A 21,644-nucleotide genomic window follows, 5' to 3' on the forward strand; every position below is an offset into this window, starting at 1 on the left:
GTGGTCTTCTGGGCTGTATTAATTGATTTCCCTGATAAAAACAAACCTTGCCTGCATACCTTGAAAAGCACTTATAAGCATATCTTTACATGTTCAAAACTGCCCCAATTTGCAAACATAGGCAACTTTTTTAGCTTTCTAATTTCCTGATGTGGGCCACTTTTATTTTGGTGCTTGGGCGTATTTTCTGTGCCAGTCCAACCCTGGCAGTTGAGTATAGATGTAACCCTTGAGCTTGAGTGAATGAATGCTGTAAAGAGGTCTTGGTTTTGACGACAGCCAGTAGGTAGAAAAGAGTGGCATTCCAGAGACATAAGATACTGATCTATGCACCTCAGTCTGTGAGACAAAAGACCAGGACCGTAAGTGTTTTTTGACATATTATTTAAGGATGCTACAAAGCACAAGTTAGGCAGCCTCCCAAACTGAGGGTATCTCACAAAGGGATACTGCACGTATACTGATCTGGTATCAACCATCAGTATCTGGAAACCATATCGAAGAAAGATCAGAGACATTTTAAGGCATGGGCAAAGTGGGCTCTGGCCCAGGGCCCCTATCGTTCGGCTATTGTGACGGTCCTAGCCTGCATAGAGAGATAATGAGGGTTAAACAAAAATGCCTATTAGATTCTGGTTGGATTCAGCAAGAGATTAACCTTTTAAAGTGTGTAGGGCCAGCACAATTGCACCAGCCTTCGCCTTTATGCAGCATGCGCTATGCTCACTGTTCGGCAGGGGGTGGCATTGTGTGCTAGCTCTGTGAATGCATTTTTTTTTGGGGGGGGAGCAACTGCCAGACAGATGTGATCACAGCCTAGTACCACAAGACTTTGCATACCCGTCCCAGGCAGCAGAGGGAGTGTATTAAACAAATGTGCCCATCAGCACTGTATTCCTGAATGGTGCTAACATACAAACTATACCACACATTGTGGGTAGAAGGCTTGGGCCGACCACTAGTTTTTCTGCTTTTCTGGCACAGTTCAGTTGAAGACTGATTTTGCCAAGGTAGGACCCCAGAGTAGGCCACTAATGTAGACCACATGTCACCGTCCTTGTGGAGCCGTTGCTGGGCCAGTACAATCACAGCTTAGTGCTAACTGACTCCGAATCACTGTTCTTCGCGCAGCAGGGACTAGAGTTCATTAAACATAATTGTACTCTACTTATGCACAGGCCCAAAAGTTGATACACCAGTCCGCAGCAATATATGCAGATAGCTTGTTCATGCTGCATGTCTTTCTGCTTCACTAATGCTGGCCAGCGGGAGAGAAACTGTTTGTTGCAGGGTTGTGCCCAGAGGTAGGCTGGTCTAGGAAGGTGGTTGGCAATGATCCCAGCTGAAAATGTAGAATAAGTTCAGAGTTGGTGTGAGCTGGGGGTCCCAAATCAGGTTTGGCCCGTGCCCCCAAAATCCTTAAGATGTCCCTAAAAAAAATTGCACAAGCTTTGGGTTTGGTTCTTTGCGAGTTCTAGAATATAGACTACCATGTGTCCTGTGGATTCTTTAATGGCTGCTTGAAATTGGGTTTGACCTGAAGGTTTAAGATGTTAGGGATTCGTGTCTTGAATTAGGGATTTTTGCCCACTGTAGTGGATACACTGACGTCCCTTCACTTCAATTAGTTCTTGTTCAACTGAGCACATAAGACCTTGTAGAGTTTTTTTTGTCCGTCATACTCTGAAGTCCTATTTCAAATGTAATTGCCAATGGTAAAAATGTCCCTTGTGGTGGCTTCTGGAGGGAGTTTGTTTTTGAGCTTAAAACCTAGTTTATGATATCTGGGCTGGAGCTTTATTTTTTGCAAAATGTTTACTTTTATCTGTAATCCCTTCATCATTATTTTCTAACTAATTTCTTTCAGATTCAATTTACACCATACTTTACTTAACTCTTTTTTTGCCTTATCTGACTCGCTGTATCATGTTAAAACATGCTCTTTCTATGATTCCTTGTGAATCTTTGGTGTCGAATCTTTTGTTATTAACCACCCTATTTTGTGTTCTCTATGATATAGCCGTTGTTTTTATTTTCCTTCTTATGTCTTCTATGAATGTTATATTTTATTTGCTGATGTACAAAGAGACTCGTCACAAAAAGTGGTTGCAAATTAACAGTCATCATTTTTGGAATGTGACTTATGTGCAAATAGGTCACATTGCGTAATCGCCATTTTTAAAGGAGATTGCAAAATGATCTGCCTAATGAATATTAATTTGACGTTTGCTGTTGGCGACTGCCTGCGATTGGCTACAAACGCGGAGATGGATGTCCCGCAAGGAGCAACAGACCACCATCCCTGTGTGTGCAATTTCAAATGAGAATTTTATATATATATATATATATATATATATATATATATATATATTTTTTTTTTTTTTTTTTTTTTTTAAAGCAACCCGAGTCCCTTAAAGACACTGGTGCTGCTCTAAAAAATACATTTCCCATTTGAGAAGATATGGAAGAGACCAGAGAGCAGTCTCCCCGATATCACCCAACACTATTTTCAAAGGTAAAGCTTCGCAGTAGAAACAGATTTCCTTTTGCAAACATGTTACTAACTTTTAGGAACTGGTAGCATTTCTGTTATTTGAGTCTGCAAATAGGGTGGGAGACAGTTGATACATTATATACCAGATCACAATTAGCAGTGCTACCCTATCTAACTGCAATTTGGAATATGTTGCAAAACAACATTGGCGATTCCGGACACCTTTTCTAAATTGTAATAAATATTTAGTAAATACTAAAATGTCATTTTGCCATTCCAAATCATTTAATGTTGCGAATTGCTGGGTTTGATATCCTAAACTGTTTTAGTACATTGGGTCTCTTTGGTGTATCTTAATTACAATTATCTTCTTTCACTTAACTGTAGTTATAAACCATTCATTTCAATTTCCTTTCTTTTAGTTGACTGATTACATTTGGCTATTTTTTATTCTCTCCTTTTAGCCCACAAAGAACTACTAAGCATTTCACCTTAAATATGCTTTTACCAAATCTCAAATTGTTCGCAGAAGCATTGGTATCTATATGCACCTCTATAAGTATCTTAATTTATGTTTTAAATTCTCAGCTACCCAATAGTCCATTGTCCTAGCATTTATAATGGAATATGCTTTTGGGATTCCTATTTGCAGTTCAGTGCTCATGTCATCGGATGAACTTTGTTTTTTTAATTGATTTAAGGTCCCTACCTTCCAATCTTCGAATGATAGGAATCATTTTTTGTATGTTAGATTGACCTATGACTTTAAGAAACAGGTAATTTCCTGTATATTTATTGATTAATATGTCTTTTTTGATTGGACGATCATTTGATGTTTAGGTATATAATTGATAACCTTAATGCTTTATACTATTCATTTTATTTTGTCCATTATACTTTATTTTGGTTTACTCATTATTTACTTGGTGTCATCTTGAGAAGTGAGTATATGTGTTTTTTCAGATTTTTCTGAATATTCTTACCAATAACTGTTGGTCCTTCTGAGGATTCCCTTACCTTCAGCAAGTTTCTCGTCACACACAATTTATAGCTGATTTCTCAACAAGTCCTTGATTTTCTTGCTGTTGTTCGAGTGTATTCTTTTCTATCCTTATGTTACCTTCTGCATTTATATTTTTATTGGGATTTAAAGGGTTCTTGAGACTGATAGATCGTTTTAAAGATCCTTTTAAAATTCATCTGCGCCCCTTAGGTTGTTGGCTACTTTGGGTTTGTCATTCTGAATAATGTTAAAATAGATTTTGCTGGCTGTTCAAAATAAACATGGGACCAAAAAGATCATTTTGTTGTTGTTTTTTTTTTCTTTCCAAATCTGTTTTATTTTCATATGTAGAACAGAGAAATGGTCTATGTATACACAGCGTGAAGCCCACAACCCGATGTAGGGACGGCCGTGTTGTTTAGGGGAGGCATGGATAACAGGACAAAAGCACACCGATGTGGTGTTTACACAGCATGCCGCCTACAACCCGTGTTGGGCCGGCCGTGTGTTGCCTATGTTATAGCATTAAATTGCAATCATGAGGAAAGTCAAGACCCATAATTAACAAGAACAGTTTCATAACCTGAGATGAATAGAAAGAGGTAGAAAAGAGGCCCACAAGAAGTAGGAAGGTAAATAATAGACAGAGAAAAATGAGAGGGTTGGAGGTCCTGGAGGGGGTAAGATTTCTATGACAAGGGAGCTAGGTTAAAACAGAGGCACCAGAGGGAAAAGATAGCGGGCTGGGGAGGTGCGTCGTGACAAGCGATTAGCGGGGCATTATGGTGATTCAATCAGTCTGTCGGGCTCAGGTGAGGCTACTGCATCTTCAAAGAGGCGCAAGATTCGGAGTTTCGGGGGCAGGTGGCGCGCGTGCTCTATTTTACAGAGATATTCAACCAGTGGCTGCCAAATTCTGGTGAAGCAAGTGTCGCATGACTGCAGGCGCGCTGTAAAGAGTTCCATATGCAAAACAACAGTTGATGGACAGAATGCAGAGCAATATCATAATTCGCCCCAGTACAGAGATCTGGGCCTAAATCCATCGTTTTTTTGCACTCCACACCACCCCAGTTCAGACATGGCCATATGCAAATCAGCCTTGACCCTGTGCCTCATGGGGACAGTGCAGCCCGAACTGCCAAGCGAAATGAGTTCCATAGTCACTACTTTCCGTAGGCGCAAGAACAAAGCAGCAATGGAGGGAAGTTCTACTTTTTTTCAGTATAGTGCTATGAGTTGTTTAGCAGCCCCTATCATATGGAGAGCAATGTACCAGTCGCTACAAGTGAGCGCTCTTGAATGATCGGGCTTAAGGCCAAGCAGAATCGTGGTGGTGGAATCAGGCAGCGGGAAGCCAAGTACCCGTTTAACCCCTTCCCTGCTGGGCACAATCCCCCGCTGTGCTGGGGGGGAGGGGTGGGCGCACAGCGCCCCCGTGCTCATGACGAGCTCAGCTCGTCATGCAGCACAGTGCTCGTATGCTCATGACAAGCTGAGCTCGTCGTGACCACACCCGTTTCTTTAGAACGTTTGCACAGCAGGGGAATTTGCCCAGCGTGCGAGCGTTCTAAAGGTCATGACGAGCTGAGCTTGTCATGAGCACACGAGAACCGTGGCTCATGACGAGCTGAGCTCTTCATGAGCATGGGAGGGGTTAATGTGGCTGAGGACCTCCTTCCAGAACAGGGCCAGGATTGGGTTTGCCCACCAAATGTGTATAAAGTCCCCCAGGGCGCTCAAGCATCTCCAGCACAGTGAGGTGGTCATGGGGAACATTCTGTGCAATTGAGTGGGTGTATAGTACTACTGCGTCATGACCTTATACGCAGTTTCTTGTTGTGACACAATGCGATATACCTTCGGTATGTCTCTCCACAACCAACTCCACTGGACAGGTGTGAAGTCTCTGGACGAGGATGACTGCCATTGACGCTGGTATGGATGCGTAGTTACCAGCGGAGGGTGCTATAAAATCTGATACATTCGAGAGATAAGTCCCCTTGACTCGTCAAAGGAGCGCACCAGGCGCTCAAAGGAGGTAAAGGGACGGGTGGCGGCTTGTTGCATCTCAGGCGTGGACAGCCAATGCCGTAGCTGTACATATTGAAGCCTAGCTTTCTCTGGGAGTCGGAATTCCTTTCTGTATCCCCATCACATAAATCTCAAAACGTTCAGCCTCCACCCTCTAGCCAATTCGAGAACGCTTGCGGGTTGGTAGTCGGTGGAAATAACGGGTTGCCTGCAACAGGAGTATGTGGTGAGGGGAAAGTAGTGAGCCCCTTGGGCACTGCCACTCTGTCCCAGATATCCAGCACAGTCTTGGTGGGCACTGCAACATAGGCGCTGTGAGAGCGCGCAGTCCGGTGGAGCCAGGTTAGGTCCCAGATGGGTCATCCGGTTACCACCCTGTCCATGTGGAACCAGATCTTTTCACTCTCATAGGCTGTCCACTCTGAGACAATACGGAGGTGGGAAGCCCAATAGTATTCTAGTAAGTTGGGGCATGCTAGCCCTCCCCTATCTCGTGGGAGCAACAGGATCCTGTTGGACAAGCGAGATCTACGCCCGCCCCAAATGAAGCGGGTGATATCTTGTTGAAGGCTCTGTATCTGGTGCTGCGGTATGGGGGTGAGTATGGGGGCAGGTAAATAATTTTTGGAGTACCAACATTTTAACAGCGTTCAGGTGGCCTAGCCAGGAGAGAGTCAGGGATTTCCAGACCCTCAAGTCATCCAAGACTGTTCTCGTACACTCCTGCCAATTCGTTTGGGTCCTTGGGTCCAGGTGGCAAGTGAGGGGGTTAGCTGAAGCCCTAAGTATCGGATGGAACTCGAGGCCCACTGGTAGGGGACAAGGGCTTTCAGGGCTGGTATCTCCTCTTCAGGGATAGTGAGATTTAGCGCCCAGGACTTCCCATGGTTGATTTTAAGCTCTGAGGCCAGTTCAAATGATGGCAGCAAGGAGTGTAGCGCCGGGAGGGAAATACTCGGGCGAGTTAGAGTGAGTGTAAGATAGTCAGCAAAGAGTGCCACTTTATTTTGCTGCCCTGCAAGTTGAATGCCGTGTATTTTCGGGTCCCGCCTAATCATCATGGTTAAGGGTTCTACCACGAGGGCAAATAGCAGAGGGGACAGCCCTGCCATGTGCCTCTGTGGATGGAGATGGGGTTCGTGAGTTGGCCATTGACTCGCACCCAAGCCTCCGGGGAGAGGTAGGGGGCCATGATCCTAGCTATCCTATTCTGTCCCAGCCCAACTTTATTGAGCACCGCTCGCAGGAAGGTCCAATTGACTCAATCGAATGCCTTCTCCGCATCAAGCGATAGAAGGCGTGCCGGTATGTTCCAGTGTTGTGCCTTCACCACCAGGTGGGCAATTCTGCGCACGTTGTCTGCTCCCTGGCGTTTCCGGATAAAGCCAACCTGGTCCAGATGTACAAGACCAGGCATGTGTGGGTCCAGGCGCTTCGCCAGTATTTTGGTATAGATCTTTAAGTCTGTGTTCAAGAGGGCGATGCGGCGAAAAGAGGAGCGTAATGTAGGGTCCCTGCCCGGTTTGGGAATGAGGGCTATTTCGGCCATTCCCATAGATAGAGACGGCCCCTCCCTGTCGGAGATGGAGTTGAATAATCGAAAGAGGTAGGGTTGGGGCTGCGGCAGGAACAGGCGATAGAAAGCCAATGGGAGGTCGTCCAGACCCGGCGACTTCCCTAAGGGAAGGTCCTTCAGCGCACCTACCGGTTCTTCTTTAGTAAGGGGTTCTTCCAGTTGCGTGGCATGGTGGGGGCTAATCGGCGCCCAGGTGCATTGATCTAGTATTTCTTTCACCCGATCCGGAGGAGCCTCATTCCCTGTGTAGAGGGCTGTGTAATATGCCTGAAAGGCCTCACGTTTGGCCCTCTCTGTGGTGACCCTCTCACCATCGGTAGTCTGAATGTTGGTTGTGTGCTTTCGTAGTGCGCACTAACCGGCGTCTTGCCAGCATTTTGCCCACCTTATTCCCGCCCCCTCAAAATGGCACTGTTTTAGCATTAACAAGGTTCTCTCAGCCTCATTGGTTCGAAGAGAATGGAGTGGTCCCCGAAGGTTAGCAAGCTGGTGTTTGCTCGCTAGGGTGGGGTGTTCCCGATCCTGCCTCTCCGGCTCCTTAATGTCTTTGGAGAGATTGTCTTCTAAGAGACGGGCCTTGCGCGCCCAAGCAATTGCTAGGGAGGTGATGTGGCCACAGATCGTGGCCTTGAACGCATCCCACACTACTAGGAAGGGAGTTTCGGGAATATCGTTGATCGTAAAATAGGAGTCGATAGCTGTCCGTATGCTTTCCACATCTACCGTATCTCGTAGAATATGTGGTGGTAATCGTCATCACGGGGTACGGGAGGAGCAAGCAGCTGGATCCTACAGTAGGAGTTAAAGATGTGCCTGATCGGATAGCGAGATTAGCGGACATGGACACCAAGAGCGCGTCACTGATCAATGTTTGAGAGATAAAAATATAATCTATTTGCGAGTAGGAGCGATGCACATGTGAATAATACAAGTAGTCGCGCACCTCAGGGGAATGATATCTCCATGTGTCCAGTAGACCAAGGTCTGTTATTTACCTCGGGAGGGCCGAGGACATAGCCCCCGTACTGCTGAAGGAGGCAGCACTGCGATCCATTACGGAGTCCCATACCATGTTAACGTCTCCCCCTACAATTAGCGAGGGGTCATCTTGTGGGACATGATCCCGCAAGAGCGTCCGAAGGTAGAGGTTTTGTGCCTGATTGGTAGCATACACATTGCACAGTGTAAAGAGACGTGGCCCTGAGAAAACGGCCATCCGGGCTGCTAAAGACCTTGGATTCCCCCGCCTGATGCCAGCTCTATAAAGGATTTCTACCCCAGCCATTGTAGTGGGTGCCGTAGCCCAGAATTGAAGAGGGTACCTAGGGTGAGCCATGCGTGGGGTATCAGCTTTTAGAAGATGGGTTTCCTGAAGGAGGATAATGTCTGGGTTCTACTGTAGAAGGTAGCGCCACGTTTGCTGTCGCTTGTTGGGGAGTTAAGGCATTTAACATTGAGGGATATAATCTTCAGGGGACAAGCAGCGGCCATGGTTGTGTCAAGACCTGGGTTAGTCCTTTATGCCACTGTAGGAAGCGCTGTGAGGCAGTAGGAGGGAGATGCAGGGGCTGGCCACCCTTGTCAAGGAGAGAGCTCCATCTGTGAAGGACTCCCCACCTGACATGTTAAAATATATAAAGAAAGTTGGAAAGAAGGAAAGGAAGAATGTTTTTTTTTAATACGGTTAGATTTTCTATCTTCTGTGGTTTGTCCTTGGGAATTCATTAGGTCAGACCAAATTTGTAAAGTCTTCCTGCCATGTTAACGTTTTTTTCTGTATATGGATCCAAATTTCCCAAGAAGTTTGGAGGTCGCACTTTGCTGTATTTTTCCCAAGTTGTGTTTCTGTGATCATAGTTGATTTCTTTCCCCAGGTCTTTCCTGTCTTCCAGGTTTAAGACACACGCTAAAAAATTAGTCATATAGAATGTGATCCGGAGACATTTGCTTTTGCCCTCAAGAACATCAATAATTATGAATGTGCTCTTATTATTTATTACCTTGTGTTCTGCCCTTTCACTTTGGGCTTTTAGCTTAGTATTTCTATTGCTTGTGTTTCAGATGTTTCTCATGTACATGTGTTCTGTCTTCTGTCAAAAACAAAACTGTTCCCTTCTTTTTTTTATCTTTGTAGCTACCCATTTTCTCTCCTTTCAATTCTAATATTTGAAGAATCCCCCCTATCGTGCTTATTTTGCTGTCAGTTTTAGGTGTGACACTATATTATTTTCTTGTATGCATCAGAAGATACTCATTACCGCTTCCATACTAATTGTTGCCGCTATACAGCCTAACCCACTCATTTGCTTCTTGTATTTTCTTTCTGTATATCTGTTTTAGGTTCACCCCCTCCCTAGTTCATTTGTTTTGTTTTCCTTTTCTTTCCTTTGGGACTGCATGTGACATTCTCTGGATATGTTTTATTTTTATTGATTTTTTCAAGTTTAGTAAGTTCTATTGCAACGTCTTGTCCAGTTTTGTTATTCTGTTGCACCATAGACCGGCTGTCTCAGCTTTCTTCTTTTGTTTTTTTCAAAGATTCTTTATTGTTCAGTTCATAGCATGTTTATATTTCCAAACCAATAATTAAATCATTGATGCAGACATAATTTATGCAACAAAAAAAGAATACATAAAATATTACATAAATATATAGGAGGTTGGATGTTATTCACAGCGATATGTCCATATGATGGAACATAGGCCCCCAAATTTGGGCCCCTCATCGATTTTATACTGTAGAGCCTATATTCCAAGTTAAATACATTGTAAAACTTTGCACGCCACATTTCAAACGATGATGCTTCTATTAAGTGCTGTTCTAGGTTTCTTTTCACTCTCCTATTTGTGGGGTTGTCTCTTCTTAGTTTTTATGCTGTTCTTTAATCTCCTATGTATCTCTCCTGCCTTCAAAGATTTGGACATGTTTAGTTGCTGTATTTCCCGATTCCGTCACCTTCTTATGCCCCATTCAGTCAGAGGAATGACTCATTGTCAGTCAGTGACTGACTCATTGTAAGTGTATTATTGTAAGTGTTTTTGTTTTACTTTCTGTGATCAAATATCTTTCTTCCACCACCTTCATCACTAGGTACACTCTTTTCTTATGAAAATATAGTTTCAGGTAGGTGAATTCCGTTTTGTTTATTGTGATGTGAGCTACATCTTATCCTGCGAGTCTTCCTTAATGGTTCTTGTGTTTCACTTCGTGTTTAATCAGTCACTCTGCAATTGGCACGCTGGTGTATCAGATTTGATAAGGTTTTTCTTTAGGACTCCTCCAGTGAAGAGCTATTATGCCAATTAATCTCTTTTTTTTCTGTACTGTTTCTAGATATTATGCATATATCTATCTGTGGAATGCCGCGCACTTGTGTGTTGTGTTCCATCTTCAGAAACACCCTGATTTACAGCCAGGTTATTTTAGAGTGTTTAACAGTTTTCAGCCCTTCCCCCTCCCATCCTGGGAATAGTGTGCATGGCACTGTGAGAAGCTGTTCTCCCACAGTGCGTTCATGCTACCTTCAATTTGCCAGATGTAATGATACACTTTTTAATTGGGATATTTAATATTCTCTAGTAGGGTTTCCCTGTTCTCTTCTTTAGTATAGTTAAAATCTTTGAAAGGGAATCTATTTCTTCTTGTTTTTTAATCCTTCAATGATTGCAAGTTGTTGAAAAGCTCATAATTAGCCTAGTCTATTTAATTTCTGATTTATTTTTTACCATCATGCTTGTTCTTGTATCCTTCCCCTAATTCTTTTTCTATGAGTGATGGACTACTTGTGGCTTCTATCTCATTTTCCACTGTGACACTAGGATGCCTCTACTGACCTGGAACCTTTTTCTGAAATTCCTTCCTGATAAGAACCTTTGCCCAGCAGAGTCAGGGAAAGACGCCACTGCTGTTCTATTTGAGCAGTGTTTTTGTGCAGTGATTTCTTTTCCCCTCCCTTCCTGGGTGCCAGCCTGAACTGAATGAACACTGATGTTTGCTCCCACTGAAAACCTAGGTATGCCATGTTTATGAAAATGCTGCAAGAGATTATGAATATATCCGAAAGATTCTCTTTCAAAAGGTAAATTTGTCAGACAAATCCCTGCACGTTTCGTGAGGTGGGAAGGTTTTTTTTTTAACTTGTTTTTTGGCTAGGGTCAGCCAGCAGCATGGGCACTTGATGGGTAGGACAAAGGAGCACACATAGAGAGACAGGTGCCATTTTAAAACTCTACACTACTTCTTCTGTAATTGTCTTTTTAGGAATGGGGATCTTGCTCCTTGTGCCTATGTTGATCATCTAGAGTCATGAACATGGCCCGTCTTGCCCAAATCCCAGCCTCCACCACCATGGATAATGTGACGGCCATCTTGGCCTCTATGAGGGGTTCCTTTCTTATTATACTTCCTCTTTCATTAGATGTGATGTTTAGTTGAGAACGTGTGAAATTAGATGAATCTGTTTCTCATGTTAAATGCAAATATCACATATTTTTGCACAGTGATGCTCAAAACGTTTATATTTTTGTAGTTGTGAAATATTTATGGAGGGTTTGGGATACGAGGTAGATGTATGACACGTGTTCTTGATGTTTAATATTTTCTATCTTTCAATTTGTTTTGCAACTTGATTTTTCTAAACCTCTCAAAAGCATTTACACTGATTTTTAAATGTATTTAACAGTTAATTAAAAGAAGCTGCTCTGAAATGTTTTTTAATACTTTTTTAGTGATGTCACCAAAAACCCCTTTTTAAAATTAGAATAAAGCAAACTATGTAATCACCCGGTGTAATCGGCTGTACTCTTCCATACTCCTCTGCTTGTGGCACACTTATGCATTTAGACATGTTTGTGAAGCAGTTTGAGACCACAGAACAAGAAAAATATCACTTTAATGCAACGTTTATTATTATTCATTCAGTCTTACCTCATACAGCAACCATGCTCGGTCCCTCCACTTGGCAGGGTAGCAGGGTGCCCGCGAGGGGGTGGGGGAATCTTGCATTTGGAATGAAGACTCTGATGTTGTTTTTCAAGTGAACTGGCAAGATTATACAATATTCAAAACCTCAGTAATAAAGTCATTATTGCTGTTTCAGCTGTGCTGTACCACCGCTGGGGAAATCTGGACTCTGCCAAGAAACACTATGAAATCTCTCTGAAGCTTGACCCCTCTGCTCCCGGGACGAAAGAAAACTACAGCCTTCTTAGAAGAAAAATTGAACAACTGCAAAAGAAAGGCCCAGTCTGATGTTTCTTTTCATTCCGCATACTGGGGCTTCACATGTCACTTTTGAACTTGGAAAGGTTGCAGTTCCACTATTTAAAGGTTCTAAGGCACATGGAAGGTACTCCCAAAGTGCTTGATATGAAAGTTTATTTGAAACAAATGAGGTCTTCCAATCGTTGTATTGCAATGCCCCTAAGAATGAGCAGACCTTTTGAATCAGAATCATTGGGTGAACCAATTAAGCCAGGTTTAATTAGCTTGTCGCCTTTGCACTGTTGAGATGCTTAGTGAAAAATGGTGCACATTTCAAGTTTAATCAGTTACTAAATGGGTGCCCTGGCTCCATTCAAAGTTCTCGGGTCCACGTTAGATTTCCAGGACAGCCTCAAGAGATAAATATAAATACAATGAGTCTAAATTATTTACAGACTCTGTAGTCATCCTGAAAATCTGGCTTGGATCCAGACCCCGGGGACCCGCGTGGGACACACCAGAATTTTAATGAATTGCATTGCTGTCATTTTCATGTGTGCATTGGGCACACACGTTTTCCCCAATATTGCCTGCCATTCACACTGTGGTACTGAATGTGGACTAAAAATCACCATATTAGCACAACATCGACATGTGCAACCTATGCACCCTCCATATCCGACTTATTAGAAATGCTGTCTCCTTGCTTCTCTCTTGGATGTTGTATATTGAGAATAATATCCTTAAACATGCACCAATTGTGACCAATTTGGTATTTCACACACTTTGACAGAATGTAGTTACTCATTGAGAAGCTTAAAGAGATATAGGATTTCATGGTAAAATTTGGGACACAGTTGCGGGGAGACGTTTCTACCCGAATTTAAATAACATTAGAAGTTAAATGAAGAATGGTGACCAGAAACAATGCATAATTATTTTTCCTGTATCCCCATGAACTTAAGTGCTTGATTGTGAAAGGTGAGTCCTCATACGCTGTGTAAACAGAACAAAGACGGATCTTGAGCTCAGAAGAACATCAGGCCTCAAATTTGGCCTCCACGGAGGCCTTACTGAAGAAACAAATTACATTCAGGTAGGAAAAACAATACCCCATGAATAGTGTAATTGAAGACAGTAACTGAGTAAATTCCTCCTGAGACTGGTGGTAGGTAATCCTCCACTGACCTTCCAACTTTCCTAATTCTAAAACACTGCAGTTTCTATTTTTTGTAGTATTTCATTGAATTTTTTTTTTAAAACGTGGCTTGTGTAGGCACATTGAAAATGATGTATCACAACCATAAAAAGGAAATCATTATCTCATAATTCAAAAGGTGGCAGAATGACATTACGTTTCAGACTACGTATCTCGATTCGCATTGTACAGGAAAAACACCAAAAATGATTGAAGGGAGAAAAATCAAAGGGAATTGTGGATTGTAGTTTCTAAGAAAAACAAAATGAAAAAAAAAACTTGTTTCTGCAATAAACTCTTTAGACAAGTAAAAAATCACTGCCACTGATTTATAAGCAATCATATAAGGTCATGTACATAAATACAAAATATTGGATGTTTACTAGACATAATTTTATTTGCACAGTTTACCTTTTCCGGTAGGATTTACGTTGCACCCCAAACTGCTCTCTTGTGTGTAATGCCTCCTCATCTCTCTTCCTCATCAGATCTGAGAGCAAAAACTGTGGGCCTTATTTACAGTCTGACAGAGTGACATCCGCCAACAATGGTGGTGGTTCCTGCTAGCGTATTCATAGTGCTATTGATATCAATGCACTCTTTTTATATATTCTCTTTGTCCCAAATTCTTGTGATTTACACCTGAAGACCTCACTCAGTAGTAGTGAAATAAACCCCTTTTTCTCACTGTGCTAAATGAAGTGTTTTGCACGTATATAACACATGCAGTATTGCTGATTAGTGTGCCTTCACAGTGTTCAATAGGCACGCCTAATTTTTAGTATCCTGAGAAATAGTTACTTAAAAAGGAAATATTAATGGGCCCTCTTTTTTAGGTCGAGTTGAGCAGCGCATGCGCTGCTCTGTGAGGCATGCTGTATTCGAGTATAGACTTGGAGCCCCTCCCACTCTATGCCCATATTTGTCATTGTCTTGTGTCAGTGTCCTTCGTAAATTGGGAAGATGGCAGGTCAGAGCTGTCTTATGTTCTGATCCTGGACGCCAGTTGGGGATCTTCGACACTTCGACTGCATGAACAAGAGCTTCCACAAAAGCAAAGGCTAGATACTGAAAAAAGTCATTGCATTGGGCACTGGGATTAGTCAGCATAGCTATCCATTCCATGATTCTTTATTTGTTGTAGCTGGCATGTGTGATTATAAACGTAAACTAACTACAAGATACCAAAAAGTTGAATTACATTAATAATGAATGCGTTTGACATTATTCATGAGTTTTTAAACCACTTCGATATGTGAAATAGGAGACAGCCTATAGAAAATATGTCCTGCAGTTGAGGTATATACTGCATAATATTGTCCCTCAAGGGAGGGTATTTCTCATCATCTACAATGTATTTCGCCCAGAAGAAATTCTGCGTTGACTAGAAAGTATCAAGTGCACAATCAAGTTTTTCTCAGTAATGAAAAGAGAAAGTAAGGTGTGTATTCTTGTCATTTTACAATATGTTTTATATCATGAATCCTTGTGGAATGTGTTTTCTCCAGTTGTTTGCCTGTAAAGTCAAGCTCGTAAGATATCTCACTGCGCACTTGACTTTCCACAGCCCATCAGATAGATTACCATTTTAAAGTGTGGGCGCCTCTGTCTCATAGGAACATAGGAGCAAGAGTGCACTAGTGACCAAGAGGCAAATAGACAAAGGTTTTCAATCAACTGACCATCTTTGGTAATCAAAATAAATGCAAACTGTATGGATTTAGAAGGTGAGATGGTGGTGGTCGTCCATAGCTTCTCTGTGATAGATGGATATACAGTGAAGTAGGAATTTCCTTAGTAAACTCTAAAAAGAAATAACCCAGATTTACGTAATGACTAGTGGCATCTACCATTAATGGCAAAATTAGGAGTATACATTATGTGTGATCTGAAATGAATCATTGAATTTGAGGAAAGAATAATGGCATATCATCCATTTGAGACTGTATTTTACACTCCAATATTGCAAAGTCACGTTAGGGCCCTTTGTATCAGCCAAAAAGAGGTTGTGATTATCTCACAGAAGAGAATGAAGATTGTCAGGATACATCTGCTCCCCTCCATGACCGACCTTATTAGCACGCCCCACTTCACTGCCTTCTGTGAACCTACTACACTTGCCTGTGGAAGAGAAGAGGAATCTGTCAGGATGTGTCTGCCTCCATAAATGACCAACCCCATGTAGCTCTCTTTAAAACCCAGTATTCCTCCCAGCCTACTTCCCTGTTTCCATCTTTATGTTCTGTATATAGTAAAAAAAAATCCATGTACCCTGCATTGGATCAATCCTTGATGGAGGGTTTTATGATGAACAGATTATAGACCAGCACTTTAAACAAAAACTGTGGTGTGAAACCTACCCCATTCCATTTTGGTTAGTTTCTGTCCCAAGGCTATGATATCTGCTCTGATTTTCTAAAATTGTTTTATCGATGTTAGTCTTAATAATTTGTAGTACCATATATTTTGCAGTTGGTTACATAATGTACAGGATATTGCCTGTACTTGTTTGCACCACATTATTCCACATACCATTATTTAGGATCACTTGCTAGTTTTTTAGAAATCGTGTAATGCAACTTTCTCTTCATATAAAGAATTATTGTACTTGTGGTAACAGAGTCTTAGCAGGTAGTAATTAACTTGGAAGGGTATAGGCAGTTCTAGAATTCAACATGAAATCCACTCTGTTGCCACCAGTTCAGGACTCCTCGTGCCTGCTGACTCTAGTTTAAATCCAGCTTGTCTGGAAGTCAATTAAAAATGGAATGGGAGCAGCATCAGTGACATCTCCAAAGGCCTTGTATCTTGACAATTCTCTGATTCTTGGCAACAGCACAAGGAAAGTGTCAAGTTTAAAACAAGCAGGCACACACAGCCTTGCACAAGGGGAGGAAAATGAATAAGCAGGCCAGAATAAAACTATTTTCATTGTACCTGTTAACACATTTTAGCAGATTATTGCATTTACTCCAGCAATATCAAACATTATAATTGTATTCATATTGTGGTGTTCCCTTCAGCAAATATAAAAAAAACTCCAGTGGTATTTTTTTATTTGCAAGTAGAATACGTTTTCCAAATTTTTGTATAAGTGATGGGTGATCCCAGAATATTTATAGTCCACCCTACATTAACCTTTATTTACAAGTATGTTTAAATTCCTATGGTACGTAGCATTGCCTTATGTGTAAGATTTTCACAAAGTTACCAATTTTCCAGAACTGAAAGAATTACCTCTCCTTGCCCATGGAAATCTATTATTTTTAACCATAACCCGGTAGATTTAAACTCAAAGAACTTTGGACTGTTTGATGTATGAAGAAAGAACATGTGCAGAGGGGAATCCATTCTGTTTGGATCTCCAAAAACATGAAAGTGTTTGTAACATTTTTACGCTCTATTTTCCCTTTTAGTTCACCAGTTTTACCATTAGGTTAGGGGCTCAGTGTTGGTGTGAGAAGTTGTTATTAATGTTTGTGAATACTCACAGTTCCTTGGTGTTCACCACATTCAAGATAGCCAACCAGCCAGAACCACTAATATTCCCAAGCCTAGCCCTTTTATTTGAATAGTGAAACATGTGCCATAGCGCCAGATTTTCCAGTCAGAAATTGCTGTATTGAAAACGCCTTCAATGTTTAATTGTGTGAATCAGGATTTAGGAATTGCGACTCTAAAGTCACCTTTTTGAGTTGAAGACTCATCTCTTCAAGAAAAGCCATCTCCCTTAGACAATAGGAACCCATCTGTTGATCATCTCTTGTAAGTGACAAATAATTGTACCTCTGGTCTTCGCTTTTGTCCTCCGTGTCCTAACTAGGTTTACACTATACAAATATTTTTACAGAGATACCCTTACATACAGGTTGTAAATAATAATGCGTAATGACAATAGCTTTTTACATTAAAGATGCAGGATTATACCTGCAAAAAGTAATAAAATAATAGTACATCATGACATGGTTATTGTTATCATGAATCGAGAAAGAATCTATAGTCTCCAAAGCTAAATAGAAGGCACATTTTACTCTTCGGCTACACATCATATTTAGTTACTCTAAGCCATAAATCAATCATTTTATTCAAGAAGTTTATTTGGAGATGAAACAAGAGCTCAGGGATCCTCTATTAAAGGTCGAAGATAGTGAATGTTTGGAGGTGGGAGGAGAATTAACAGACCGATTACAGTCTGCACTAGCAAATTCACTTCCTACGATATCGCTAACCACAATTAGGAACTCAAAATATCAGCAACATTGACGATGGACACTTACAGTCTGTAGTGAGCATATGTAATGCTTCCTTAAAGGACGAGTCCCTTAGGCCTTTCACTGCATAACAGAGCACATGCAAAGCCATAAGGACATAGAACCCCATTTGCCGATCCTCCTTGAACGTGTGATTCAAGGCAATGAAAGTGGATTAACCAATTATCAGTTCACAGTCATGATTTTGGTATCCAGGGCCAAGCTATGGGAGCTCTGTAGGAGTTGCAACTCGATCAACGTCTACTTTAAAAGTAACTAAGGAAGATTCCCACTCAGGTGGATCATCTCAAACATTGCAGTTGCAAAAACAAGGAGCATGCGGGTGGGACACTGTATTTTGGTGTGCGAGGTACCCATTAGTAGAATTGACAATAGAATACATTATTCCTGCCTTTTTTTTTTTAGTCTTGAGGTATTTCTGCTTGATAAGAAATGCTCACAACGTTTGCAGTTCACTTCGGTGCTGAGCTCCCAATGTATGGAAGCAAGTGGAACAATTTTAGTTCTCATTCTTGAAATGGTTACATTACTATAACCAACTTCTGAATACTGCGATTCTGTGTTATTTTACAAATGCCTTTTCTACTCTTCATGGAATACTTTTTTTTATATGCGGACAGTCTAATGCACCCAAATGGACACAATCTTTTGTTACACTGTACGAAACATTGCAGTTTTTACTATAGAAACTGTATAAACTGAAAAAGCATTTTTATTGAGAACCTTTTTATATGTTGATATTTTGGTGGAAGTGTCTGGTTCTTCTATTGTTTTTTATGTACTTTGTTATTTAAACATCTTAAATGGAGAACATTTTCACTTTATTGTACATTAAAGTCCACGTTTCTGAACCTGTATGCAAAGCTGTACAATTGCTGTAATTTGTTGTGAGTAAAATATTTGTTACTTGTTAACGTCTGCTGTAGTTTCTTTCAGTTATTCCATGAATTTGCTTTAAGCATGAATCATACATACTTCACGGCTGAGCTGAGGCGTTTGCTCTTTATTTTTCATATGTATGTTTTATTGTGTGTTTACTTTTACCCCTGTACAGTCATGAAGCAGGGAAATTCGATATAACATTATTCACACACTGATACTGTGGCAAATTGCTTGCACACAAGTGAAAAGAGCGGATATCGCAACGGACGTCCACCTTGGTCTGTTCCATGCACACCTTCCTTCTGACGAAGAACAGAGCTGTGTACCAACCCTAATATTGACCCAACCAATCTTCATGAAAATTGGAATGTCTTTAAAAACAAAATCACTTATAAATGCAGCACATCAGACTGCAAGACGTGTTTGAGTTCTGGCCACGTGTGTTTGTTGTCTTGTTAAATATTTTCATCACAGATAACACTTACATGTAACAGATATTTGCATGTTCAACTCTTTAAATGTAGAGTAATGATGTGCCACTTTCTTCCTGGTGTGAATTTAAGGCCATTCTAATGCCAATGCTGTCAGCAAGATATGAGAGATCCTGACCCACACCAGATTTTAATGATATTCATATAATATAAACTTACAATATAGCATTGGTTATCCTAAAAACTTGACATGTACCTGGCCCACGTGAACCTAGGTTTGCTACCCATTATCTGGTCTTCTGTTCACCTGTGGACTATGGAAACTGGAAGGCTTCATGCCAATCAGCATAACTTAGACATTGCAGACATTAGGGGTACAATTTTGGTTGCAATTAGGAGGCTTGCACTCTTGAAAAAGGAATAGATTAATGAACTGTGAAGTGAAGTTCATGTAGTAATATTAGTAAGCCTGCTTCAATTTGTTCTAATTTAAAATGCAGTTGTGCTCTTAGTTGTCATTAGTTTGAATGATACGGACATTTCCAGTATGTCTGGCTGAAAGTGCATATATTTCCTTCTGAAGTTAGCAGCAGTGTACAGTAGAACCTGTGAAAATTGCCCAGAATTGAAAAAATACTATAAATCAAAATTCCATTCAGTGCGAAATCAACATTTTAAACTAGGTTTGCTGTAAGGGATGAAAAAGCTACATACGTAAGAATTTTCAGGTCTGTAACACATTTTATACTTAAGAAATATACACTCCCGATTGTTTGTTAGTTTCAGTTTAAAATGTTTTATATAATTTCATTCAAACGTTAATTCATTGTTATTGCCCGTTATATAGTTTTTAATTTAATGTGAATATGCAGAGATAATGAGTACCTTTATAGGACTAAGGGGGAATTTAAAACAGAACTGCCATGTAAATCAAACTGGAAGGATGGATTTACTTTGATTTACTTTGCACACTGCTACCCTCTTCGACATACCATGACAGAGACCAGGTTCCACAGACATTAAGATGTTGGTATGTCAGGTGACACTGTTCAAGTTGTAGTGTGAAAGGCAGAAGTTGTGTAATTGCAGGACTACAACATTTCCCGGTGTGTCACTGGAGTAAAATAGATCACCAAAGCCCTTACTAACAATCAGTCCACATGGAAACAAAAACAAAATAATGTCAAGAATGTAAGCGGAGGCAGAGGTGCTGGATTTAGGACCACAGATGGTAATTTTGACAAGTGTTACAATTCATTACTCTCCGATGATACCCAGACAATAATGACCAAAGCAGCAAAGCAGGAGGATTTTATCGTAGGATATTCTATTTATTCAAAGTTCTTCCCAAAGCTCGGCTCTGTTTTGATATTCCAGAATCCCTTGTTACTATTTCGTCTTTTCACAATATCTCCGATTAGGTTTGTCAATCCAGTTTATGGAGAGCTTAGGTGCAAGCAGATTCAGTTTTCCTTTGTCTAGCTGTGGGACATCTCCACCCAGTTTAAGAGAGAAGGGTTGGGTGACTACAACTCCTGCCTGCTCCACTGCATCTCCCTTTTCAAGGTAATCCCACCCCTTTGCAAGTACTATCCCACAGTACCCACACTTGCTCTGGAAAAGTGAAAGAATAGGTGTATGCTCCAATGCTTCTACCGAACTGCTAGGACAGATTGCCTTATATAGAGACCCTCTCTTCTCCTAGGTTCCTCATTCTTCAAATCTCCACCCTCAATTTCTGTCCAAATTTGGATTTGTGAGTAGAATCCATCAAGAGTGTACAATCCTGCCCCATACATTCTCCCCACTGCTGTTCGCTCTTGCCATGGAAACTATGTCGATGATGTCTTGAAAACCAAATAAAATCTGGTTGTAAAAAAAAAAAATCTTGCCCCATGCATAAGGAACCCCCACCCTTCTTCCCGGCAATGTGCTGATTTCATCAACGGATTTGGGGACCACTGTGGCCTTTCAAGGAAACCTCATCTGTCTTCCTCCTCCCCTCCTCTAATTTTGCTGCTTTTTTCCTTTTCAGGTAAGCACAGGTTTTTCGTGGACCTCCCGCTCACTCCTGTCCTGGCAAAATACTACTGCCCTTTCTGTGGGAGTCCGCAATCTTGGTTCTGCTATCTTGGAATAAGCAAAGTATTTGCCTTCTCGCCAGCTCTGTGATAAGTGATGGTTGTGTTTAAGAACCCTTTGAGTTACAGCTCCATCCTCATTACATCAGAGGTATCAGTAATGTGTTCTATTGTCCAAAATGTTGGAGACCTTGTAACAACAAAAAAGACATACAGTTATCACATTTGTCAATGCTAGGTCAGCCATCAAGCATGCCTCCAACAATCATGATGTAATCACCAGGAGCCACCTCCTCACTTGGCGTACACTGGCACTTGATTTAATGTGTTTTCTAATTCTACCCTTACTGATTCTCTTTCTGTACGAATTACAGAATGCCTCAACTGAACTGAGTACATGGTAGACAGGCTGGAGCGTCCACAGTATTACTTTAAACTCTTATGTGAAGAGTTCTCTAGGGGTGCCGATGT

General features: G+C 41.2%; 1 protein-coding gene across 1 annotated transcript in view; it reads left to right on the top strand.

Annotated features, from left to right (window-relative positions):
• The window catches only part of TMTC4 (transmembrane O-mannosyltransferase targeting cadherins 4), a 996,962-nt gene extending 978,269 nt beyond the window's left edge, over window positions 1-18,693 (top strand). Inside the window, exon 18 of the mRNA XM_086934371.1 lies at window positions 12,207-18,693. Within this exon, the coding sequence (XP_086790497.1) occupies window positions 12,207-12,358 (152 nt within the window). The 3' untranslated portion in view covers window positions 12,359-18,693. The remainder of the gene's footprint in view (window positions 1-12,206) is intronic.
• Window positions 18,694-21,644: the final 2,951 nt, after the last annotated feature.

The sequence above is a fragment of the Lissotriton vulgaris genome, chromosome 8 (assembly GCF_964263255.1).
Source record: "Lissotriton vulgaris chromosome 8, aLisVul1.2, whole genome shotgun sequence".
In the NCBI taxonomy this organism is placed as follows: domain Eukaryota; kingdom Metazoa; phylum Chordata; class Amphibia; order Caudata; family Salamandridae; genus Lissotriton; species Lissotriton vulgaris.